General features: G+C 34.9%; 3 protein-coding genes across 3 annotated transcripts; 1 reads left to right on the top strand and 2 right to left on the bottom strand.

Annotated features, from left to right (window-relative positions):
• Positions 1-1414: 1414 nt before the first annotated feature.
• LOC122600988 (protein argonaute 4-like) lies at positions 1415-9785 on the top strand. Its single transcript, XM_043773765.1, has 24 exons — positions 1415-1486; positions 2316-2354; positions 3512-3745; positions 3976-4181; positions 4276-4485; positions 5117-5253; positions 5334-5431; positions 5505-5602; positions 5680-5848; positions 5964-6080; positions 6163-6270; positions 6384-6446; positions 6534-6647; positions 6726-6891; positions 6980-7092; positions 7158-7295; positions 7390-7520; positions 7632-7697; positions 7949-8012; positions 8091-8202; positions 8342-8415; positions 8600-8694; positions 8814-8845; positions 9372-9785. Exons 3-24 carry the CDS (start codon positions 3521-3523, stop codon positions 9551-9553), a joined length of 2718 nt encoding a protein of 905 aa, XP_043629700.1. The 5' UTR covers positions 1415-1486; positions 2316-2354; positions 3512-3520; the 3' UTR covers positions 9554-9785.
• A 1032-nt stretch (positions 9786-10817) lies between these two features.
• On the bottom strand, positions 10818-13339 carry LOC122600989 (putative pentatricopeptide repeat-containing protein At1g12700, mitochondrial). Its single transcript, XM_043773767.1, has one exon. It carries the CDS (start codon positions 13268-13270, stop codon positions 11453-11455), a length of 1818 nt encoding a protein of 605 aa, XP_043629702.1. The 5' UTR covers positions 13271-13339; the 3' UTR covers positions 10818-11452.
• A 389-nt stretch (positions 13340-13728) lies between these two features.
• On the bottom strand, positions 13729-23490 carry LOC122599080 (serine/threonine-protein phosphatase BSL3). Its single transcript, XM_043771536.1, has 21 exons — positions 22878-23490; positions 22262-22322; positions 22079-22157; positions 21891-21970; positions 21700-21794; positions 21513-21612; positions 19715-19784; positions 18958-19059; positions 18768-18849; positions 18033-18212; positions 17620-17890; positions 16959-17187; positions 16712-16882; positions 16374-16612; positions 16148-16232; positions 15954-16052; positions 15293-15492; positions 15126-15201; positions 14906-15041; positions 14348-14487; positions 13729-14257 (listed from the first exon to the last, which is right to left on the bottom strand). The coding sequence occupies exons 1-21, from the start codon at positions 23296-23298 to the stop codon at positions 14174-14176; spliced, it is 3000 nt and encodes a 999-aa protein (XP_043627471.1). The 5' UTR covers positions 23299-23490; the 3' UTR covers positions 13729-14173.
• Positions 23491-24386: the final 896 nt, after the last annotated feature.

Below are 24386 nucleotides of genomic sequence, written 5' to 3'. Positions count from 1 at the left end.
CACTTGTATAGGTTAGTCTTTATAATTACTACAATAATAACTTTGGCCGATCCATAATCAAACTTGCTAAACATTACACAACTAATAATTATTAATACAGTAATTTTGAGCGCAATAATAAATGATAATAATAACTACTGGTATTTAGTTACACTCCCATTATTACATTTCCAAAATGATTTCCAAATCAATTATTTCCTAACACATTATTTTTTTAGGGTTTTGTTAATGACAGCCCTTAGGGTAGTCAGTAAAAATTAATTGGGTGTATAAAATTTTGTACCTTGCTGTAGGAAAATCAGGGGGCCAGTATTTAATATATAATGTACAAGTTTTTAAGCATATAATAAGTTGTTAGTAACAGCCCTTAGGGCTGTCATTATCATTTTCCATTTTTTTAAGACCATATCTATATCTATAGCAACATTTTCGTCCAGAATAAATAGACAATCAACTTATATCACACATTACCTTTTAAGACCATATTATATCATTCATCGTTATTTTTACACAATGTTTATATAGTGTATTACTCCCTCCGTCCCAATTTAAATGTCACGTTGACTAACTTTGACCGTAAATAACTTTGTTTGTACTATATAGTAGTTGATGATACTTATATGAACGAAAAGTACATTAAAAACTCAATTCATTCATATATTTTATATCAAGTGTTACATGACACAAACAAAGTTATTTACGGTCAAAGTTAGTCAACGTGACATTTAAATTGGGACGGAGGGAGTATATGTTTTGTTATATGATTGATTATCTTCATCTATTTTTTAATATAGTTATTGGGAAAATGATCCGTACTGCAGACTTTACCTAATCTTAGATACTGTTACTTTAAAAAAAGTTACAAATTAAACTTTTGAATTTGATAAACATACATAGACCCCCTAAATTTTACATAACCTCTTCCTGAATTTTACATAATCCCCCTACTTTACCTAAGATAAGTACTGCATTCTTTACCTAACCTTTCCCCATAGTTATTATGTGATAATCGGATGACAAATATAGTCCGTCTTTTTAATTAAAAATAGGGTTTTGTTAAGTTAATATAAGTTATTTGGGTGCATTAAAATTTATATTTTTTTATGCGAAAATTCAAAGGGTGGTTTTGTTAATGTCAATATAAGTTATTTTGGTACATTAAAATTTATATTTTTTTTATACGAAAATTCAAAGGTGATTTTTTTTTAGATAAAATATTACCTGTAATTTTTATGCACGTAATAAGATATTAATAACAATTATTTTTAAAAAAAATAATATATTGTCATTATTTTTATACACACAAACAAAAAAGCGCGCGTGGATATAACAGAGCGTGTGCGTATCAGTTGAAAACGTCACACACCATTGTAGCAACTTCACCGATAAATACTCTCACTCCCCTCCCAACTCTTCACTATCTTCTTTTTTTCTTCTTCTTCCCTTTTTAGGGTTTTTTACCCCAATTATCATCTGTAAATTTTAGGTAAAATCTTTTACGAATTTTGCTGTTATTCTTCTTCATTTTTGCTTCATTTTCAGCGTGTGTTTACGTATTTTTTTATTTCGTTTTTTTGGTAAGTTCTGTAAAACTCGAGATCAGTGTAATGTTGTTAGTATATATTTCTACTATATTTGTATTTACATCAAAAAACTTGTTAAGTTTTTCGTGTGTATCATTACACTGTTCAATGAAGGTTTTTATATTTATATATATTTTATAAATAATAATGAGCTTCAAATTTTTGATGTTTCAAACACTAAAATTTATTCAATGCCGATGTATTTGTAGGATTTCGAGTTTGATTAATCTATCTACATCTCTATATATATTATATTATATATTTGAAAAACTTGTTAGTGTTTTTTTGGAATGAATCATTATTCTGTTTTACTTATTGATCAAAGTGGTTTTACATAAAAAAGTTTTTATATATATATATATATATTTGTATTTGCATGTATGTCTATATACTGTATATATTTTCTAGGATTTCGAGGTATATATTGTTTTGAAGACTGAGTTGGTTTTTTGTTGTGATTTATTTTAACATTTTACTAAAAAAGTGATGAAACGTGTTCAAATATATATTTTTTTTATATATTATTACAGCATATATATTTTGTATTTATATGTTGTAAATAAGATCACTAGAATGTGGTATTTTTTAAATGGATTTTCTAATTTTTATATAGTAATTTTAATATGGTGCATTTTATATTTCACTAGACCTTATTCTGTTCTTACTTTCTTACTGTATTATATTTCAATGATTTTTTTTTTAACATAATATTATAATATTGTTTTGTTTCAGCGGTTTTGCTGTCCAAGCAACGGTTGTTCTAACGCTGAGGTATAATAATTCTTCGTATTCAATGAAGTATTGTGTGTTGATAATTAAGTGTAGTTTAATCATGCATGAATGTTTTATGTGTTAGAAATAGAATAAATCAATATATTAGTTGCTTATTTGATGTTTATTTGTTGATTAGTACTAAAAAGAGTGTTTATATTATGTGTATATGTTGTATATGAAGGATACTAGTAGTCGAGAATATATGTATAAATTTTAATAGTATATTTGATTTTTTGAACTGGGTATCCTGATATGTGGTGTACATGTATATATATGTGTGTGTTTATAAGTTTTTTAGACTAAAAATTTAGTCATAAAAGTAGTGGTACTTGAATGTTGATTATCTGATGTTTTTTGTTTATTTTAAAGTCGGATTAGATGATGAGTGGTTTATAATGGATGAATGATCATTTTTTGAAGGATTCTGGTGGGGAAGTTCCAATGATTGATCTATTTATAGTTATTTAATGATATTATGTGAATAGTTTGAAATTTTATATGTTATATATGTATGTGTGTGAATATATCCTGAAGGATTTGATTGGTGGTACAAGTGTACCATCAACCATGTACTTCTTTGCTGTTAGTTGTTGATATTAGGAACAGGGTTCTTATGTTTAAGTTGTGTTGATATGCATGTTCATCGTTCATGAAGGGTGTGGTGCCATCGTATGTTGGCATTCTTCATTATTAAATTAATTGTATATTTATCAGATTTGTTGGAATCTGTTGATTAAAAATTACATTCACGTATTTTTTCTTTTGCTATATGTTACATGCTCAGCAGTCTTCATTTATTTTACTGTATTTTTTTTTAATTAATTGAGGTTTTATGTGTTTGGCTTTGTATTGTGTGGATTTATCATCCTTGCAGAAGTTTGGGGGGATCAATGATGAATGTTGTCATGTTTTCACTTTTTTCCAAGGAGAACAAAAAACACATAACAGAAGCGATTCCAATCTATGGTTATCTTCTGTTTTGTGTATTATAATTTGAATAAATTTTGTTTCTTGATTCTGCAACCACCTTTTTTAAGTGTTTTCCATAGGCTATTGCAGTTTTTTGATCATGATATGAATTTTCAGTTGGTAATTTATATACTAGAATGATTATTTATGACTGTGTTGACTTGTTTGACCCATGTTCTATCCAGTAATCAGTTATGGATTCAGCAAATGGCAATGGTGAGGCGACGGAAGCTTTACCACCACCTCCACCTGTTTCTGAAGATGTTGTTCCATTAAAAGGGGACGAGCTGCCCAAGAAGATCATGCGTGTCCCAATGGCTAGGCGTGGCTTTGGCAATAAAGGCCAAAAATCTCAGCTGTTGACTAACCACTTTAAAGTGAACGTCTCTAATGTGGATGGCCACTTCTTTCACTACTGTGTAAGTTTTTGGTTAGGTAAAGCATATTGGACATTTCTATTAGTGGTCAGTCTTAGTTTTAGCAGAGAACATTTCTATCCGTGGTCAGTTAATTTTTTTCTGTAAAAGCGGTTTCTTAGAAACAGTTTAACAAACGACTGATGCCTATTTTGCTCGTCTTAAAGGGGGCTTTGCCGACAATTGTTTTGCAACAATTCTGAAGTCATGTATTTTGTAATTTTACCATACAGGTGACCCTTTTCTATGAAGATGGTCGTCCATTTGATGGAAAAGGCGTGGGAAGGAAACTGCTTGATAGAGTTCATGAAACATACGGCTCTGAATTAGCTGGAAAAGAATTTGCATATGATGGGGAGAAGAGTTTGTTTACTGTTGGTGCACTTCCAAGAAACAAACTCGAGTTTACTGTTGTACTGGATAATGTTAATTCGAATAGGTATGTTTGAATATTTAGAAACAATGAAAATGTAGCAGCTCTAATTCAGACAAGCTGTTATTGAGATGAACTCCTAACAAGTTCGAATATTCAGAAACAATGGAAATGCAAGCCCAGATAATGATGCTGACAAAAAAAGAATACGCCGTTCGTACCAGTCTAAAAGTTTTAAGGTGGAGTTGAGTTTTGCAGCGAAAATCCCGATGCAGGCAATTGCACAAGCTCTGCGCGGTCATGAATCTGAGAACTCTCAAGAAGCTTTGAGGGTGCTCGATATCATCTTAAGGCAGCATGCAGCTAAACAGTAAGCTGTTTAAATTGATATGTAGAATTAATTAAAATAATCGGAGGAGTTGTCTAATTTATTGAGTGCCCTTCTATTGGCTGGGTCTGGGTCGCTGGTCAAAACTGGCGCTGGTTTGACTGGGTAAGTTTTTGTAGCATGGGTCACAAACTCACAATGGATCAGGCTGAGCTTGTTCTTCCTGTTAATAGTTCCCTTTTTCTTGAAACTTGATTTAGTTAATGCGTTTATATATGGTTAAACGACATATATACTGTGATTTAATCTAATATTTTCTTTAAAGAGATCTGGTAGCTTGTAACATTCAAGTGGGCTCTCGGTCACTTTTGACTTATTTGTACTTGGTTTTTAACAAACTTTGAAGTTTACGTGGTACAAAGTATTACCCAAATCAACCCTTTCATCATGATATGAATCAAATTGCCACATCTAATTGAACTAAGGAAGAAAGTTGGTTTACCTAAAGAAGAGCACACATTCAATGTATCTTGGTGATATTGATGGTCATAAGGTCATTAGTTGGTTTTAATTTGAATTCTCCCAAAAAAGAAAAGTTGCAGTTTTATTAGCAGGAGTAAATTATTGGATTATGTATTAATCACCCCCCACAATTTTCTTTTTGAAAAATCAGGGGATGCCTTCTTGTTCGACAATCATTTTTCCACAACGATGTTAAGACCTTCACTGATGTGGGTGGTGGTGTTCTTGGATGTCGTGGGTTCCATTCTAGCTTCCGTACATCTCAGGGTGGTCTATCCCTGAACATTGGTAATCCCCTTTTTACTTAACATTTAAAATTATGGAACCCAGCAGGGATCGACCAGTAACCATGTTTTGTAATTTATCAGATGTAACTACCACGATGATTATCCAACCTGGGCCGGTGGTCGATTTTCTGATTGCAAACCAGAATGTGAAAGATCCCTATTCCATTGACTGGGCAAAGGTAAAGATTTTCCGATAATTTCGTGAGGTGCTACTTTGCAAGTTCTTGCTTTAAACTTGTCTACTGTCAACAGGCTAAGCGTACCTTAAAGAATCTTAGGGTGAAGAATGAGGAGACTAATGTCGAGTACAAGATAACTGGTTTGAGTGAGAAGCCATGCAATGAGCAAATGTATGTTTTTCTCCACCTGTTTGTATTATTTTGCTAGTGTAGAAGCAAGGTATCAAGAAAGTAAGTGGCTTTTGCAGGTTTTCGTTCAGGCAGAAGTCCAAAGATGAAAATGGTGAATTTGAGACTCTTGAAGTTACTGTATACGATTATTTTGTGAACTATCGCAAAATGAGTTTGCGCTATTCTGCTGATTTGCCTTGCATCAACGTGGGGAAGCCTAAAAAGCCAATATTTCTTCCCATTGAGGTAGAATACTAGAACAATGGGACTTTGTTCGAGATTGATGAATTGTTAATTATGAATCTTTTATTAATATAATATCCTTAATTATTTGTAATATAATATTTTTAATTATTTGTAGCTCTGTTCGTTGGTCTCTTTACAACGATATACAAAATCACTCAATTCGATGCAAAGAGCCTCTTTGGTGGAGAAATCTCGCCAAAAGCCACTGGAAAGGATGCGGGTTTTGACTGATGTATGCCTCCTGAACTTGAAAATGATGTTATCAAGTTTAGAAAGGTTTATTGTTTTGTCAGTTTAACTCTATTTTTTTCTAGGCTTTAAAACTCAATAATTATGATGGTGAGCCCTTGCTGCGATCTTGTGGCATTTCAATAAACAACAATTTCACTCAAGTTGAAGGAAGAGTTCTTCAAGCACCGAAGGTATGGTTGTTAAAAATATATATTATACATTCTAAATGCCATACGTGCACGTGTGTGCGCCTACACCAACATTATTGGTTACAATTTATTTGGCTACTTTTATTACGTTCCAGCTGAAAGCTGGGAACGGTGAAGATTTCTTCCCACGGAATGGTCGCTGGAATTTTAACAACAGGGTACTTATTTTGGCTCTTGAATTGTTTCTCTTGGTCCTATACATAACAGACTCGTGATTTATTCTGAGAAGTTATTTTATCATACAGAAACTTGTGGATCCCACTAAAATTGAACGATGGGCTGTTGTTAACTTTTCTGCTAGATGTGACCTTCGAAACCTTGTAAGAGATTTAATCAAATGCGGAGGGTTGAAAGGAATTGTATGTTCTCATCTGATATGAAATTTTGTTGTTTTAATGTATATTTCTGTATCTAATATGCTCTCCTCCGATTTGTAGAAAATCGATGAGCCTTTTGATGTCTTTGAGGAAAGTCCTCAAAATAGGCGGGCACCACCTGTTGCAAGAGTGGAGAAAATGTTTGACAACATTCAGTCTAAACTTCCCGGTGCTCCACAGTTTCTACTTTGCTTGTTGCCTGAGAGAAAGAATTCTGATCTCTATGGTATGTCGTCAACTCGTCATCAGTCTATGCTTACCTTTGGAGATCTAGGTAATTTTTTCTAATAGAACTTTTTCATGTTACTTTGAAGGTCCCTGGAAGAAGAAGAATCTTGCGGAGTATGGAATCGTAACTCAATGCATTGCTCCCATGCGTGTCAATGATCAATATTTGACGAATGTTCTGCTTAAGATCAATGCTAAGGTGAGATTACCATTACTAGCTTCACAAAATAAAGCAGCTAATATTTTACCTTTTTTTGCTTCCAGCTCGGAGGGTTGAACTCCAAATTAGCTGTTGAGGTTTCTACATCTATTCCCATGGTATCAAAGTCGCCTACAATCATTCTTGGAATGGATGTGTCGCATGGCCAGCCTGGCCAATCTGATGTCCCCTCAATTGCTGCGGTAACTTTAACTATTGAAATTTGGATACTATTAAGTACTTCCAAAAATACGATATATGATGAGTAGGTTTTTGTATCCTTCTTTGTTTCTACAGGTTGTTAGTTCACGACACTACCCATTGATTTCTCGTTATAGAGCTTCTGTGCGCACACAATCTCCAAAGATGGAAATGATAGACTCTTTGTTCAAAAAAGTTTCTGAAACAGAGGATGAAGGCATCATGAGGTATGATTCTCTACTTTCCTTCACAAAGTGTCATGAATTGATCTGAATGTATTATTTTATTATCTTCTTCGTATATGTCACCAATAAGGCAATAACTACGTGCATATGCAGGGAACTTCTCCTTGACTTTTATGTGACTTCAGCCAAGCGAAAGCCCGAGCAGATCATTATCTTTAGGTAATTTCTTCAAAAATGATGTGGTATATGGATTTATGTTTTTAACTTCTTTCTTCTAAAAAGGATCAGCTTTATGAAACATGTTTTGATTTTGTAGTCATACAAGTATTGTAATTTTGTTCACGAAGTAGCCACAGATTCACAAGTGTATTATCATATGATGCCTTGTTACTAGATGTTTTCTATAGCATTGGCGTGAATCAAGATTCCTTGTATTGAAGTTAATAACTAGTTTTATGTTGGATTGCAAGGGATGGTGTAAGTGAGTCTCAGTTCAGTCAGGTTCTTAACATCGAATTGGACCAAATTATTGAGGTTTGAGCAAGCATTTGAATTTATTCAGTTATATTCTTTATCACACAGGAACTTTTATAGTTTATTTAAATGGTGCAGGCATGCAAGTTTCTTGATGATAAATGGTCCCCCAAGTTTCTCGTGATAATTGCCCAAAAGAATCACCACACAAAGTTTTTCCAGCCAGGATCTCCTGATAATGTTCCACCTGGTACGTCTTTATAAAATGTGAAAGTAGGTTACAGTTCAAATGATATTTGAATAGATAGTTTACTAATAAACTGCAGTTTTTAGTTTACTAATAGATAGTTCCATTCAATTCTAACATGGTCATGCTTCTATTAAAACAGGAACTGTGATTGATAACAAGGTCTGTCATCCTCGTAACAACGATTTCTACATGTGTGCGCATGCTGGGATGATAGTGAGTATATACTTCAGTTACTCTTTTGTAATGCTTGGAAAAGACATGTTTGGCATTGGGTAGTAAGCTATAGAGTGATAGTTGCTTGTATTAACTAGATGAAAAGGAAGCACCAACCTTTGAATATGTATGTTTAATTTAAATGTGATTGTTGTGCTAATTGCATGAACCAATTTTACAACAGGGGACGACCAGGCCGACACATTACCATGTGCTATATGATGAAATCGGTTTTTCAGCTGATGATCTCCAGGAGCTTGTGCACTCTTTGTCTTATGTGTAAGTTTCTGGGCTTCAATTTATTTCCTCGTATTGTTGGATATTGTTAAATGAAGTGCATGGGTATCTATGTTGGGTCACAACTTACTTTTATTTTCTACGTCAATTTATTGTTTCAGCTACCAGAGAAGCACCACTGCAATTTCTGTTGGTAAGTTCTATCTCGTCTTTTGTGTTCAAACGTATAGTTATGAATATTTTATCCCAAAGCCATTTGTTGTCTCCTCAAATATCAAACTTTCATATTTTAGTAGTTGTTTTTGCATATAAATTTTCAAGATCTATTGCAAACTGTAACTTTTGCGGGTGAGAAAGGGGTTTTACCATGGTCAGATTTTATATCAGCAATCAAAACAGGCAACATATCAAAACATAAGTTTGTGACCATTGTTTTATAAAAAACCATAAAAGTTTTGTGGATGTACTATTGTACTGTTAGTTCATGTAAAAACTTTATTACATCATTTATAGCAATGCTTCAGACCTTCAGTCCACTCTTTTTGTGGATGTACTATTGTACTGTTTGTTCCAAGAGGTTTTTACATATAGCTTCGAAATTAAAGATCTTTTAGGATAATATAATTTAAGCTGGTCTGGTTGAACCTCAAGTTGGGTAAACCTGCTTTTTGCTGCTCCCGTTTGTTATTTATCTGTGTTTTTGATTCTTTTGTATGTAGTGGCACCTATATGCTATGCACATTTAGCAGCCACACAGATGTCTCAGTTTATGAAGTTTGAGGAACACTCCGAGACCTCTTCGAGCCATGGTGGTACTGGTGTTACCTCAGCTGGAGCTGTGCCAGTTCCTCCGCTGCCAAAACTTCAGGAGAATGTCTGCAACTCCATGTTCTTCTGCTAAATCCCCTTGATGGTTATAAGACGAGTTTGTACATAAGTTTGTTGGTATGATGATTAGTGGCTTTCTGTCATGGAATTGATGCGAAGTCTGAACTTCTTTAGGATTTGTGGGTCTTTTAGTTGGTGGTTAGGATAAGCTGCTATGCGGATGTCTATGATGTCTGATCTTAATGCATGTGAATGTCCAGGATGCTTTGTTTGTTATCTAATGCAGCTTTTGATGTTTATCGTGATTTTTGCTTTATAATTATCCTACCAATGTTTACCGCGTGTGATGTGTATAGAGGAGAGTTGTCAAAGTCACTTTCAGTGAATCTGTTCATTGAACCCTTGCATCCCATTTCCCATATCCACATGAAGATAATGTAAACATGTGTTCCTACAACACCCAATGTTCACACTTAAGCGATCTCAAGCCATGCGCATTTATGAGTATAAGGAAGCCAAGTCCTAGCTTTTTGAAAAGCTTCATACTCATTTAGGTGATTCTTTAAGTTTTGCACCCACATTTTCATACTTCTTCAGAAAAAGATATATGCATTAATTTGGGGGCCTTCCACATTGAATTCTACTCCTAGGCTTAACAAAAGAAATTGGGTATCTCACAGGCAGCTAAAGAATTTAAATGGAAATCTCATTCTTTTTTTTTTTTTTTAAATTTTTTTTATATTAATCAGTTTTCTTTGTAATCCTTTAAGAAGAGGATTTACAAAAACTTACTCTATCTTAAGCTCGTAATCACTCAATTATTAAATGATTGAATAGTGTATATGTCTAAGAATTTTGAGACTTACCATTGTAATCCAAATTCTACATCTTCGATATAATGAACCTACAAAATGCACAAAATACTAACATCTATTTTGGCAATTAGGTTATTAAGAAGTAAGAACTCTTCAGCCATTCGACTTCAATAAATGAAGAAGTAGATTCAACAAGGTCTAATGTCATAGTCCAAACATTGTTTCTTTGATCCGAGACACTTCATACACATCAATTGTAAAAAGACAAAAACTCGTGGACGCTGTTAAGGCGTCACCTCCTTGATCAATGATACCACAACTTGTATCAATACATCCTTATATAATGCTTAGGGATTGTCATTGTATCATAACCATAATCCATGGGTTTTTTTTCCAAGCAAGTATTTGGGTACTTGGCCAACATGTCATATAAACTTTCAACCGCTGCCTGTTATTTTTCCACACTTAGCCAACACGCCACATAAATTTTCACCACGGCAGGAACAAAGCAATGCTTGAAAGTTGAAAGATGACACATTAAAATGTGAATAGCACATCAAAAAGTAAGTACAAATGAAAATCATCATTAAAGAAAGGTTCTTATTTTCACACAAATCTCACATTGTATATAAACACAACACCTCATCCTCTATGATGCAATCATCACCTTCTTTCCAAGACATACAACCTCATTTATATCTATATTCCCTAATAAAGCAATTCTACTTTTTTTTTTCCTTAAACTTTTCAACCTTTGAATTACCAAATATGTCCTTACTTTAATAATAACTATCACTATCCATTATCCCTTTGAATGTCTCAAAATATCTTTATCTCCTAACCTAACGTATCTCACACACACAACAAAAAACACAACCATCCTCTACAGTCTTTACCATCAGACACTCACCCACATAGCACTACCAATAGCTCATGAAAGAACCAGCACTACCAATAGCTCAACCTCCCCGTTTGCCAATGTACAGAGGGGTTGTTGACCGGCATTTGGTGCACTTTTCTGATCTCAGGTCTTCATTTTCATATTGTTTGACTAACTAAATGGGGCACGGTCGGGCTTCAGAGGTATGGTTGTTGATATTCTTGTAATATCTTGAGTGCCAAACCAGATACTATACTTGCCATACTCCATTTCTCATCTATGGGGAAAAAGGGGGAGCATTCCTCAATTCTTTTGGGACAAGCTTACCTATCAAAGTGAGCATCGCTCTATCAAGTGATTTCACTGCAATTTTATCAACTAGCATTGACAAACTTGTGACATCAAGCGAGTAACCTCGTTGGTCCATTTCCTTTAGAAGCATTTCCACGTCATCATACTGTTGGTTCTTAAGACATCCTTGGAGAAATACATTATAATTGACCTTGTTCGGTGAGCAACCACTCTCTTCCATTTTAAGAAACAACTGCTTTGCTTCTTCCACAAGGCCCTCCCGGCACAAACCATTGATCATCACGCTATATGCACGGACATCAGGTTGAAAACCTTTGTTAATCAGCCTATGGAAAAGATCCCTTGCAATATCAAGCTTCCTGCATTTGCTTGCACCATCAATAAGGGTAGTGTACACAACAACATCCGAATTTAGCTTGCTATTACCCATTAAATTGAACAAAGAAAGTGCCACATCTAACTGGTTGTTGTTGCAAAGTCCCTCTAGAACTATTCTGTAAGTCCATTCATCTGGAATTTGGCCTTGCGCTCGCATCTCATCAAAGAGTAGCTGTGCATCCCTACAATGTCCAGCCTTAAACAATCCTTGTATCACGGTGTTGTAAGTAACTACATCTAGTTTCAAACCCTTTCTCTTCATTTCACTAAACATATGCAAGGCCTCATCTATCATTGACTTCTTGCAATACCCATTCAGTAAACTATTGTAAGTAAAAACATTGGGGATGATACCTTTAAACACCATGGTATCCAAAACTATCCTTGCTTTGGTCATTTCACCTCGCAAACAATAACCATCTATGAGCGAACTATATGTCACTAGGTCAGGAAGTTTACCTTTCTCAACCATGATGTTGAGGACACTCTCTGCTTCTTTTGTCTTACCTTCCTTGCAAAATGCATCAACCAATATACTGTAGGTACGCACATTTGGAGAGATCCTATAATCATCCATTTCTTTTAACATTGTAGAGGCCTCATCCCACCGACTTAATATACATAGACCAGAAATCAAAGTGTTATATGTGACGACATCCGGTGGAATACCTTTTTGAAAGACCATCTCTTTGAATAGATTGAAAGCATCATCAATCATTTGGTCCTTGCAAAGACCATCAATGATGGTACTATATGAAAAAACATCAGGTTTAGAGCCTTTTTCATCCATGAGCCTAAGCAAAGAAATGGCAGTGTCGTTATTTCCGAACTTGCAAAGGCCTTTGATCATTGTGTTAAACATAACAACATCTGGTTCACAGAGTTTGAGTTTGATGAGTTTCTTGAAGAAGATCACAGCCTCATGAATCCTGTCTTCTAAGACGAGTCCGTCTAAGAGTGTACTAAAAGTGTAGACATCAGGTACAATGGCTCGTCTAAAGCAAAAGCATAAAAGTGCAAAAGCGTCATTGGTTCGACGCAGCTGACAACAACACTTGATGGCAACATTCACAGTGTAGTCATCAACAGGAAGGCCAATGGCACACATATGGTTGAAGAGACGAATGGAATGTGAAAAATGTTTCATTTTGGTTACGGAATTCAAGAGCTGGGTGAAGTATACAACCGAAGGAAGAGGTCTTGTGTGAGTCATTTGATCGAACAGGTGGAGGGCATCTTCCAAATTGGTAACCTTTTGATATTTAGAAAGGGTGGGGGAATGGATATGAAAATGATTTGAAGAACATGATGAAAAGATGTAGGGGTTGGGGACGGATTTACCTTTAAATCTTTTGATGATGAAAGAGCAGCAGCCTAAAGGTGTTGTCTTATTACACATCATCATCGTCCCTCCTTTTTTATTTTTTCTTCTTTAGCAGCTGAGCAACAGAAAGAAACCTAAGCCCTCCCTCACTTCTTGCTTTGCTTACTTGTTTTTCTTTTGCTCTTCTACTTTTCCATTATAGATGAACAAATATTTTAAGTAAAACTCCATGTCGTAACATATTATTATTATAATTTTCACTTTGTAGACATCTTTTTCTTTTATATAAAAGCACATTTTAACATAATTTCCTTCTTTGTAAAACATAACCAATACAGTTTTCAAAACAAAATTCAGCTACAAAAACAGTCAACAAACATTATTCAATAAACCTGAAAAGATATAACCTATTCTACGCGAAGGTATTCATTATACATATTCGGCCACTTCCGTTAGTTTTGTTAAATTTAGCCAAAATGTCACAAATAATCTTTCGCGTTAGTGTAAATAGCACATCAAAATGTAAGTACAAGTGAAAATAATCATAAAAGAAAGGTTCTTATCTTCACACAAATGTTACATTGTACATTAACACAACACCGCCTCCTCTATGATACATTCATTACCTTCTTTCCAAACATATATAACCTCATTCTATCTTTAAACAAAAAACCCAAAAAAATAAAACCAATGATACATCTAACAAGAAACAAAAATCATGTAAAAAGGACTAGCAAAGAAAATCATCACCCATGAAAGAACCAACACTACCAATAGCTCAAACCGCCCCGTTTGCCAATGTACAAAGGGGTTGCTGACCGGCATTTGGTGCACTTTGTAATCTCAAATCTTCGTTTTCCGATTGTTTCAATAACTACATAGGGTCCGGTCGGGGTTTCACAGGTACGGTTGCAGATATTTTTGCAATATCTCGAGTGCAAAACCATAACAAGTATTCTGAGTGATTTTAGGAATGAGCTTCATCTATATCCATGCAAGAGAGCCACGATCATTTGTAACTTGTGGACGACCCCTGGTCGGTGTCGGTGGTCTATTTGCATTAAGCTCCTAACCCCAAGAGAAAAACATACATTAAAAGTCAACATTGATTTCTACATCAAATAGAGAAATTTAAGTTATTAATAGCACAAAATGTACCTGCATCCATGTGTCTTCTATATGGCGTTCAGGAGAAGTTTCAGGTGACGAAATTGCAGGTGGCAATGGATGAATGAGCTTTGGCACCACCACAAGATCTCTACCCAAGACTAAAATTGCACCTGCATTATTTGCAGTCCCTATAGGATACACCCAATGGAACAAACCAATATTCAAAATCAGATGTTTCAATTTATAAATGAGTCAATTGAGTAATGATTCATTACAAAATGGAGAACCATCAGATAAAAAACGAAATAGGTTGGACGGGTCAATTTTCCCCAAAGTGGATTCATAATGCATAGAATCTCCTATATTACATAATTAAAAAATTTAAATCGTTATCTTAATAATTCTGATCATATAAAAATTATTTATTTATAAAAATTACAAATTTGACGGCAGAAGTTTGTCAACCAGACCCGTTTCAGTCTGCACAACAGCTACATATTCTGATCCATTAAAAAAGCCACCCGACAGGCCCATTTTGCCACCTCGGCATATCAGAGCTGTGTGCCAACAAAGTCATGAACATGATCAAGAATTCAGAAGGCTTACCACAATAATTGGTGGCCGAGAAAAGGGTGATCAAATGTCCTTGGGCAAAGCGTTCAAAGCCATCCATTACACATTCATGTGCACGTACAATCAATTGTAGATCATTGTTATTGCAGAACTCCATCACGCGATCAGGCTGTGATAATCATATAATTCATGTACAATGATGAGTGAAACAAAATTTCCCATTTATAATAATTAATAAAAATACAACACTCACCCCAAAAGTAACTAATCCAGGACCTCTGGCGTTTGGCCGCAGTCCTTCCACACTGTCATTTTCTGTTGGATCAGACCTATTAAGAAAGAAAATCATTAGAATTTCTTCTAATAAATTATATTCATATGAAAATTTCAAATAAAGGATATATGGTTCGAAAAACCAACCACAACAAATCCATAAGTACAATTGAACCAGCCTCCATTGTAATCGGTCGCTGTAGATTTTCGATCTGCTCAATATGGTTAATCGACCTCCCTATACCCCCATGCATACAAATGATCTTTTTCTCAATTAAAGCCGCCAAAGGCAACCAGTTGAATAGTCTGTTTATCCGGTGCCATACCCAAATCCCATCTCTTTCTCCCTGCTCAGCATAGATCATGACAATTGCTTGGAATTAGAGTCAGCTTTGAACCATTTACCTAAGTATGTGTCTATTTGGGTGATGTTTTATCTCTAACAGCTAAAACGAGCAAAAGCATACAGTTTAGTTGATTAAAAGACAAGCAAAATGTATCTAACAGATTGTAGGTCACCCAGAATGTAATTCTAATACATGGAAGCTTCCTAAATCATTTAATTTTTAAGGTATTGATTATCACCAAAATAGCATAAGTTTTATATTCATAAATGACGCACTAAATTCTTGGAAATTTTATTGAAAATTTGGATAACGAGGGCTTAGGGTCAATCCAACCTGTCCCATTCAAAACATACACACTTCTGTATTGACCCATCACTCAACCCACCATTTTGCTACTTGTACTGGAAACAGAAAAACCCAAAACCAGACTTGCATCTATAAGATCAAGAACATGAAATTACCATTCGTTCAATGCACTCAATGCGAAAGCCAAACAGTGCATTTATATCAGCAGCTTCGTGATTTCCACGAATTAAATGAACGTTTTGTGGATACTCAACCTACAACATCAACCAATTGCAACACGCATGTGAATCATCCTTCTAACAAAACTAAAAAGCAACACTTCATGAAAAGTGAAAGAGACAGCTAACACCTTTAAAGCTAACAGAAGACTAATGGTTTCCAAGCTGTGTTGACCTCGATCGACATAATCTCCTAAGAACAGATAATCAATATATCTGACCATTGAAGCATACAAATTAGCTCACAGACCAACTTAGAAGTTATAACTAGGTGAAGAACTTGACAAAAAAAAGGGGCTCAACTTCACATTTAGTTATGAACAGTTGTGAGTAATAAGTTCTAGAGGGATCTCTTACGCTATGTCTCCAGCAGTTGATGGAGATCCATACTCGTCAAATAGTCGCATGAGGTCTCCAAATTGGCCGTGCAGATCACCAAATATCTTAATAGGAGCCCTTAATTGCAGAACACTAGGTTCACTTGAAAATATTCTTTCAGAACTATCACAAAGATCCGCGATCTCATTACAATCCAGAAAAAACTGTCGCCGAACAGGTGGTTTCCACCCACGAGGCTTTAAGAGGTGAGCTATCACCTGAAAGATCGCAATACAAACAGGTTCAACAATATTTCATTAACAGTAGATAAATGTTTACTTAAACAGATATACCAACTTTTCATGGAATTTGTTTACCTTTTTAGGCACACTGTTAATTGACATCTGGCGATCCAGAAGCTTTCTTGCTGCGGTTGCATTTTCTGGGGTCCCATAGCTAACTCTCCTGCCTTCATTTTCAAACTGATCTATTGAAAGCTGTCTAACCATCCCACCTAATGCTCCACCAGTCTCTGCAGCTACTACCACCTGCCAATCCAAGGAAATCAGATTGTATAGCACATGATTCTAGATAGAGAAAACATGAACAGGGAAAATAACTGACAGCTCGATGATGCAATCGTATGCCAGCTGGTGCAGAATTAGTTACAGCATCAGATTCAGGTTTTATCATTTGTTTCCCACTAGGAGTAGCCTCAGCTCCACGATCCCTATCAGGAAGATCAACTTCCCCGTTTGACTGACGTGCTTTTGCAGCAGCTAGGGTTTTAGCTATTGCCTCAGCTTCTGCTGCTGATGCCTCAACCAAGTATTCAACACCTTTGCTTAGTCTCCTGCATAATGTCCATGACATGCTCGCTATTAAATTTATTACATCCTTCAAATAATAAGAGTAGACTAGACCGAGCAACATGAAAAGATCAAGCAGCTTCTGTAATGACTGTCGGCAGAACAAAATGGGTCGGTCATGATACATAATCCGTTAACACTAAACAATCACTTGTCCATATTGTAATATTTTTATATGCCAATTAAAAATATTAACTAGCAATGATATTACTATCTTAGAAAGCTATACATGCAAAAAAGCAATTAAAGAGGTCATATACATCAAATATATTTAAAAAACTATCAACCCATTAAAGCCATTTCAGTTAGCTACTTATTTATGTTACTTTTTCGACCAATGAGAGAATCAAAGGTAACCCAAACGAATGGATCAGAACCACCACTAATAAAGTTCATTGATGCTTGGCTAAAACTACCTTGAGCCTGGGAGCATAGCATTTTCAGTGCTGAGATCTGTATACATGTCACCATTCGCTGGTGGAGCAACAGGATCCCCTAGTACAACTGCACCATCAGCATCTGTTTCAGAAATCTGCTGCCTCGTTCTGTCATCAACAAATCCATACCGTCCAGGTAACCTCCCTGCCTGTGCATTAGAGGCTGCAGCTGCTGCTGCATGTGATGCAGCTGTTGTCATTTCAGCAGCAGCTAGGTCTTCGGCAACTAAGAGATCGTCTAACAATACTCCTGCAAATAAAAGAAGCAACACTATTTAAGTGACAATTGGTTGATACAAGTTTGTAGTTTAAAAATATGTTCTACAATCAAGGGAACTGTTCCTTGGATCGTAAAAAAACAGGAAGAATGTGTAGTGTTGATTGGCTCTTACCTCCACGTAAACCACCATAGATAAAGATTAAGTCACCTACGGCAGCAGCTGCATGCCTACAACGCCTTGTCAATTCAACTGCTGCATCTCCACCAGCAGCATCAGCACTGTATCTACCTGTCCGCGGAGAGGTCACAACAGACTTTGTATCACACCACACTCCTGCTGCAGTATCAAGAACTATACACAAAAAATACGACATAGTGAGAAACATGAGAAAAGAGCATAGAAGCAAATATAAACACTAAAAACCAAGATGATATATTTCAACATTCTACTCTTCTATTTTATTTTTTTTTCATATTTTTGGGCTTCCATTTAAAACTAGATGGAATCTTCACCCCCCTTGTCACATAATGGTGATGACTTTACCAAATAAAGGTCAAATGATGTAGAACCATATTGCAAACTTTTTTTTACAATATACCAGTAATATTTTTCCTAGTGCCTTCTGCTTGGCAGTACTAAAAAAAAGAGTTCCAGTTTATACAGCCACTATGGAGCATCAACAATTTGCATCATTTGTTTTTAGCAATTAAAATCAAAAAGATGATTTCTCTATGATCTCAAAGACAAGCATGGCATCTTTTCAGAAAGAGCTTTTTTGGAGCCTTAAAGCAAATAAAAAAATATTGACTGTTTACTTAATGTTGAAACATAAAGAGTTGCTAGTTCCTAGTAACAGGTCCGTTTTATTGCAAACAATGTTGGGTCAAGAGTTCACCAAGATCATACCTGCCACACTTGATGAGTCCTCCACCATGCGTCCACCTCCAAGTGCCCCACCAGACACATGGAGCCTAGCATTCACAAAGACCTGAAACAACATATTAACAGCTTTGAATACCATGGATTCTTGCGTGTGTGTGTGTGCTTGAGACATGAACAGTCCACTATAACTAGTATATGGTATTAAAAAACGCACTGCTGCATGTTGATATCGAGGAGATGGTGAAACCCCAGGGGCAATTGCCCATTCCCAGCGACCATCTCTGTGCTTTGCAAGCCCATAAGCACTTGCCAGAGGCTGCAGATAGATTTCAAAGTCAGAAAAAATAACATATCACAGTGATTATGTTTGACTAGTATGGTACCTGCACAATGCACAGTGATTGATAATTTAATCAAAGACATTTAAATTCTGAGGTAAATCAAATTTAAAAATAAAATTTATGGTGGACAGAGGATGGATTCGCCAAACCAACAGCTTTATGTTATCTAATACACGGGAAATTTAAAACGTGTTCTTTATTTGTTGGAGTATCCAAATATGAAAGTAAGTGACCAAAATAATTTTCATTTGAGAGGGAAGGTAGTATAGTAATTTTGCAGTTTTTAAAAATTCAAATTTAATGACTCTGCTTCAAGTGCTTTATAATTTAGTATAAAATTGAACATATTGGCAATCTACTGTTTGCAAGGTATATCAGAGATAGTTGATATTTAATACCAAAGCAGTAATAATCCATAAGCTTTCATTCTTCAACAATCAAAGCCCTTTCAAAGTTCCCCCCAGGGAATCAGATATCATAACATGTAAATATTGTTTGTTTATTCAATTATTCTTTCAGAAATGCAAGTGATTATGTTTTTTATTCTCATTAACTCTATAGAATTAACACTCACGCATAGAAATTGCATGATCACTTTCGGTAAAATCATAACATATGCTAACGCCTTACCACACTATTCGCATCCCGTCCTCCACAAAGCAAAAGAAGACCATCAGAACGTGCACTGGCAGTAGCATACCTATAACATATTACATATTGCAAACTTATTTAATCAAAGGGAGATCAGCCAAAAAAATTAACTGTGAAGTGTACATATTTATTGAAGTCATCCACAAATATCTTATCTTCCCATAAATAAGAGCCAACACAAAAAAACCATAAGAACAATGAATAAATCATCAACTTAAAGATAGGATATATATATATACACACACGTATACATAAAACATCTCCAACATACACTGATATAGTGCAAAGATGGAATCTTTTTGGCATATTCTTACACTAAAAAAATTGCTCTGATGTTTACACTTATATGATATATTTGGATTTTATTATGTTATGTTAAATATTTTATAATTTATAAACTCATTTAAGAAAAAACATTAGTGAATATGTTATTATAAAATATATGATAGCACACTATGACAAATTTCAAACATTTACGGTACTCAATTTTTAAATAAAACAATTACGATAACATATTGTATATAAATCAATTATTATTTGCTATACATTAGATATGTAGCCCTTTTATAAATTGATACAGATGTGTATATATATATATATATGTATATATATATAAGGGTATAAAGTAAAACTACATTAGCTCAAAGAGTAAAAAAAATGGAAGATTTGAAGTTTCAGTGCATTAAATGAACGTAGTAGAGTTTCAATGTAGTAAATAGTGTAGAGTTCTAGAGTAGAATGTTTAGACCAAATTAAGTGTAAGATAAGCTTTACTATTCATTACACTAAAATTAAATTCAGTGCAGTCTTTAATGCTAAAATTGGTATAGATGATTTGCACTATTACACTAAATTTAGTGTAAAAGATACATTTAGTGCAAACATTGGAATTGGTCTCACACCCATCTGATTGAGTTTTAAATACGATACCTATGTACTTATAAGTTTGCTGTCCAAAAAAAGTGGCTATAAGAAAAGAAAAATCGAAGAAAATATAACCTATATGGTCATATTTACTTCACTGGTCGAAATAGAGCGCAAAAGTGTGACTAAAATGTCAAACATCTAGTCGATAGAACAAATTGTCCACAACTTATTAGTGATTCACAAGGCTTAGTGAATACTCAATTATCAAAAATTAAAAAATGACAGGTAGTGTACAGCATTCATGTGAAACATAATCATTCAAAACGATCAAGACAAATTTTATCAGCCAATTACAGCCTCGCTTTCTGGATTTAGCATATTGACTCTGGGCAAAGACATAGGATGCAGATACGATTTTGTGTAAGTTGCTTTTAACTTACCCAACATCTCAATGCGCAAATAACAAAGTATAATGGTAAAATGACATGAAAACAGAAACGGAAACTTGAATAATTAAAATCTTTTTTAAGTTAGAGCAATTATATATGGGGCATACTACTAACAGAAATAAGCAAGGCAACTACTACAGATGTCATCGCCAACAACTCACAGTTTTAAGGCCATCTTAAAGATAAGAGCCGGAGCACTAAAATTATTCTAATCATGACCAGACAAATCCCATCGCCAACAATTCACAGTTTTAAGGTCATCTTAAAGATAAGGGCCGAAGCACTAAAGTATTCTAATCATGGCCAGACACATATCTTTTTCAGTGATAATTACTTCCCCAAAAAAGATGAAAACAGTTTCTAATCAGCTAACAAGCAGGGAAAGTATTATTAAGAAACCATAGAGGAAGAATAAAGTGAAGGAAAGCAATAACTACAAAAAGAAATGTCAGTAGACATACATGCATGGTGGTGGACCCTCTCCCTCTGGTTCTAATTTCCGCCACTCATACGGCTTGGCAGCTGTATCCAAGGCCCATACATCAGCAAGAGGCCGCTTTCCTATTAACAAAATATGGTATGAATCAAGTCTATAAGGAAAGCAAAAAAATTCACTACAAGTGAAACAGTAGACTTAAGAGGACTGACCATCATTTCCACCAATTGCCATAAGATATCTTTGCCCCACCAGAGCCATGACATGCCCATATCGTGGGCCAGGGCCTGGGCCTTGAACGACCACTCTACAAAGGAACATTTTAGTAACCAACACAAAAAAATGTAACTTTCAAGGAACAGAGATGTGTACAAATAAGCAACAGATTATTTCAAGCTCAGACCTATGCCATCGAGGCCGTTGTTGTGTCAGGTCAAGAACATGGAGATCCTCGGCAGACAGACCAGCTGGACCAATTCCACCCTGTGTTGGATTAAATCAATTACTAAATGCATTTGCTTGTTATGTGAATAAACTAAAAGTTGTATAGCGCGTCTACAGCAAACATGTTTATGAAATCTTGCAGTATACCTGAATAACCACCATAGTACCCACAGCCGTTGCCACATGAGCTGCCCTTGGTGTAGGTGGTTCTCCAAATGGAGTTATTCTGCAAAATTCCTTGGTAGCTCAATGAAATGTAACAAAATGACATTCACTTAAGCACAAGCATTGATGAAAAAGGAATAACATTTGGAGTTAAAAGTCACTAACCTAGACCATTTGTTTGTCAATACATCATAACAGTGCACATCAGCAGTCGCACCCGATAGACCTGTCACAAGAAAAACATATGGAACATGCTTTAAGGAAAGTAATCAGATGCCAAAAAGAATGTGTCATTAAGAATGGAAAATGGAATCTTATCCTGTAGTTCTTATATATGTGGAAAGTTATATACCAGTCAAAAAGCAAAATGCTATTCTAAACAGAAAACCTAGATCAAAGATCCACGTATCTACATTACCATGATGCATTAGAAAGGCGTGCATCATATATACAGACTAAATGCAGTTGCAAATAGACGCTTTACTGCTAGGTTAACGTTGTCGTTACCCAAAGTCAACGGCAACAAATTATTGGCATTAGCATCTAAATACTACGTATATTATTCATTTGGAATATCAATATTAAATATAGATAGCAGCAGATAATGCAATTTCAACACCTCAAATATAAATCAAAAAAGAGCCTCACTTCATTTAATTTAACATGGGTATAATCAATGCCTGGTTATTCAACTAATTCAATCCGAAATATATGTCAACATAATCAAAAGCAGAAATCAATAAAGAACAAAACTTGAACAAAAAAGGAGCAAGAAACATACGTATTCCTGCACCTCCAGCCGAGGTCGGAGTCCCAGCATTCGCAGAGTTACCCTCTAAAGCCGTTGCACCGCCAAATAATATAAGCCTAGGTCCCATATAATTAGCACTTCCTTCCTCCCCAACAGCAGCAACAGCCGTCAAAGTATGTCCACATCTCGGACCAGGACCATCTTCCTTCTTTTCCAATATAGCATTCACAACCGAATAATTTGGCGCATGTCTCGGCCCACCTACCGAACCACCACCACTACTCTGATTCAACGCCACCGGACTGTCCTCCCCTGCCACTCCCACACTAGCAGCAACCCGACTCTCCTCTACCTTCTCCTCCGATACCGTACCATTAGTATCGAGATTATTCTCACTACCACTATTGTGATCAACTTCTAATGAGGACGTCATTGATGAATCCACATCCATATCTTATATCTTAATACCTTAATTAATAAATTAACTAGATCGGAACTTAATTTATCACTAATTAGCATGCCTGATCATTATCATAATCTCTTCAATTATATAAACCCTAGCTTCTAGATCCTTACAGATTCAATTTAATCATCACAATAATTATACTTACATATAACTATATATATAATTTAATAAAAATAATATCAATACTATATATGATAATTATAATAATAAATAATGATAACTGTACTTGGTTGATATATACTTTCTCACTCTAAAACCCTAATATATTCAGTATAATTGTGAATTAGGTTTTAATAGAGTGAATTAAGTGAGTATGAGTTTTTGGAGTTATTTTGTGATTGACGGTTGACTCACCGGTACGGTGGTGAGCGGCGGAGTGACGGAGGTGAATGATCGCCGGCGAAGATTCGTTTGGCTGATTTTTTATTTGATTATTGATTTGGGTGGGTGGGTGACGATGGATATGGGGGAGAATATATTAATTTTGATTTAGATTATTACGTATTTATTTTTCTTAAAATTAAATTTAGAAAGGTTATACAGTGGAGACAGTGGATTACACGCGCATATTATTATTATTATTTTTATTTTTTTTTATATTTTTCTTAAAAATATAGAGCTTCCCTAATGAAACCTTAAATGGGATGGAATAGCGTCTGTTTTCAAAGAAGGCATAATGAAATGTATGGATATTTTATTCATATTAAAGGTTGGAGAAAAAATAAACTTTCCTTTATTAGGTATTATAAATTTGCAAATGATGTTGCTATATTTTTTTATAATGTGATTTTGATAAAAATAATAATAATAATAATAAATCTATAATGCTAAATTGCTAATAAATATTTCACGAGCATGGTACCCTCACAATGCGACGGCAGTAGTGGGAAAGGTGGTCTACTTTATTATGAATTTTAGGTAGTTATGTAAAAAAAAAAATCAAAGGACATATAAGGTATTTTAAAGACAGAAATATCAAATATTTAATATGGGACATTTACTTTATTAGGGAGTAGAGATAAGTTAAAAAGTTATAAATTTATATATGAAAAATATTCATATTATTTTTCTTG

Source organism: Erigeron canadensis, chromosome 5 (assembly GCF_010389155.1).
Source record: "Erigeron canadensis isolate Cc75 chromosome 5, C_canadensis_v1, whole genome shotgun sequence".
In the NCBI taxonomy this organism is placed as follows: domain Eukaryota; kingdom Viridiplantae; phylum Streptophyta; class Magnoliopsida; order Asterales; family Asteraceae; genus Erigeron; species Erigeron canadensis.
Note: the sequence above shows the minus strand (reverse complement) of the source record. Positions and strands in the feature narration are given on the sequence as shown.

Bases quoted from the DNA above. Each gene is read 5' to 3' on its own strand.
- LOC122600989 (XM_043773767.1), bottom strand. From the start codon at position 13,270: ATGATGATGTGTAATAAGACAACACCTTTAGGCTGCTGCTCTTTCATC.
- LOC122600988 (XM_043773765.1), top strand. From the start codon at position 3,521: ATGGATTCAGCAAATGGCAATGGTGAGGCGACGGAAGCTTTACCACCA. The intron at 3,746-3,975 runs GTAAGTTTTTGG...TTTACCATACAG, and splicing joins GCCACTTCTTTCACTACTGT to GTGACCCTTTTCTATGAAGA. The intron at 8,013-8,090 runs GTTTGAGCAAGC...TAAATGGTGCAG, and splicing joins AATTGGACCAAATTATTGAG to GCATGCAAGTTTCTTGATGA.
- LOC122599080 (XM_043771536.1), bottom strand. From the start codon at position 23,298: ATGGATGTGGATTCATCAATGACGTCCTCATTAGAAGTTGATCACAAT. The intron at 22,158-22,261 runs GTTAGTGACTTT...GGAATTTTGCAG, and splicing joins TTGACAAACAAATGGTCTAG to AATAACTCCATTTGGAGAAC. The intron at 21,613-21,699 runs GTCAGTCCTCTT...TTTTGTTAATAG, and splicing joins GGCAATTGGTGGAAATGATG to GAAAGCGGCCTCTTGCTGAT.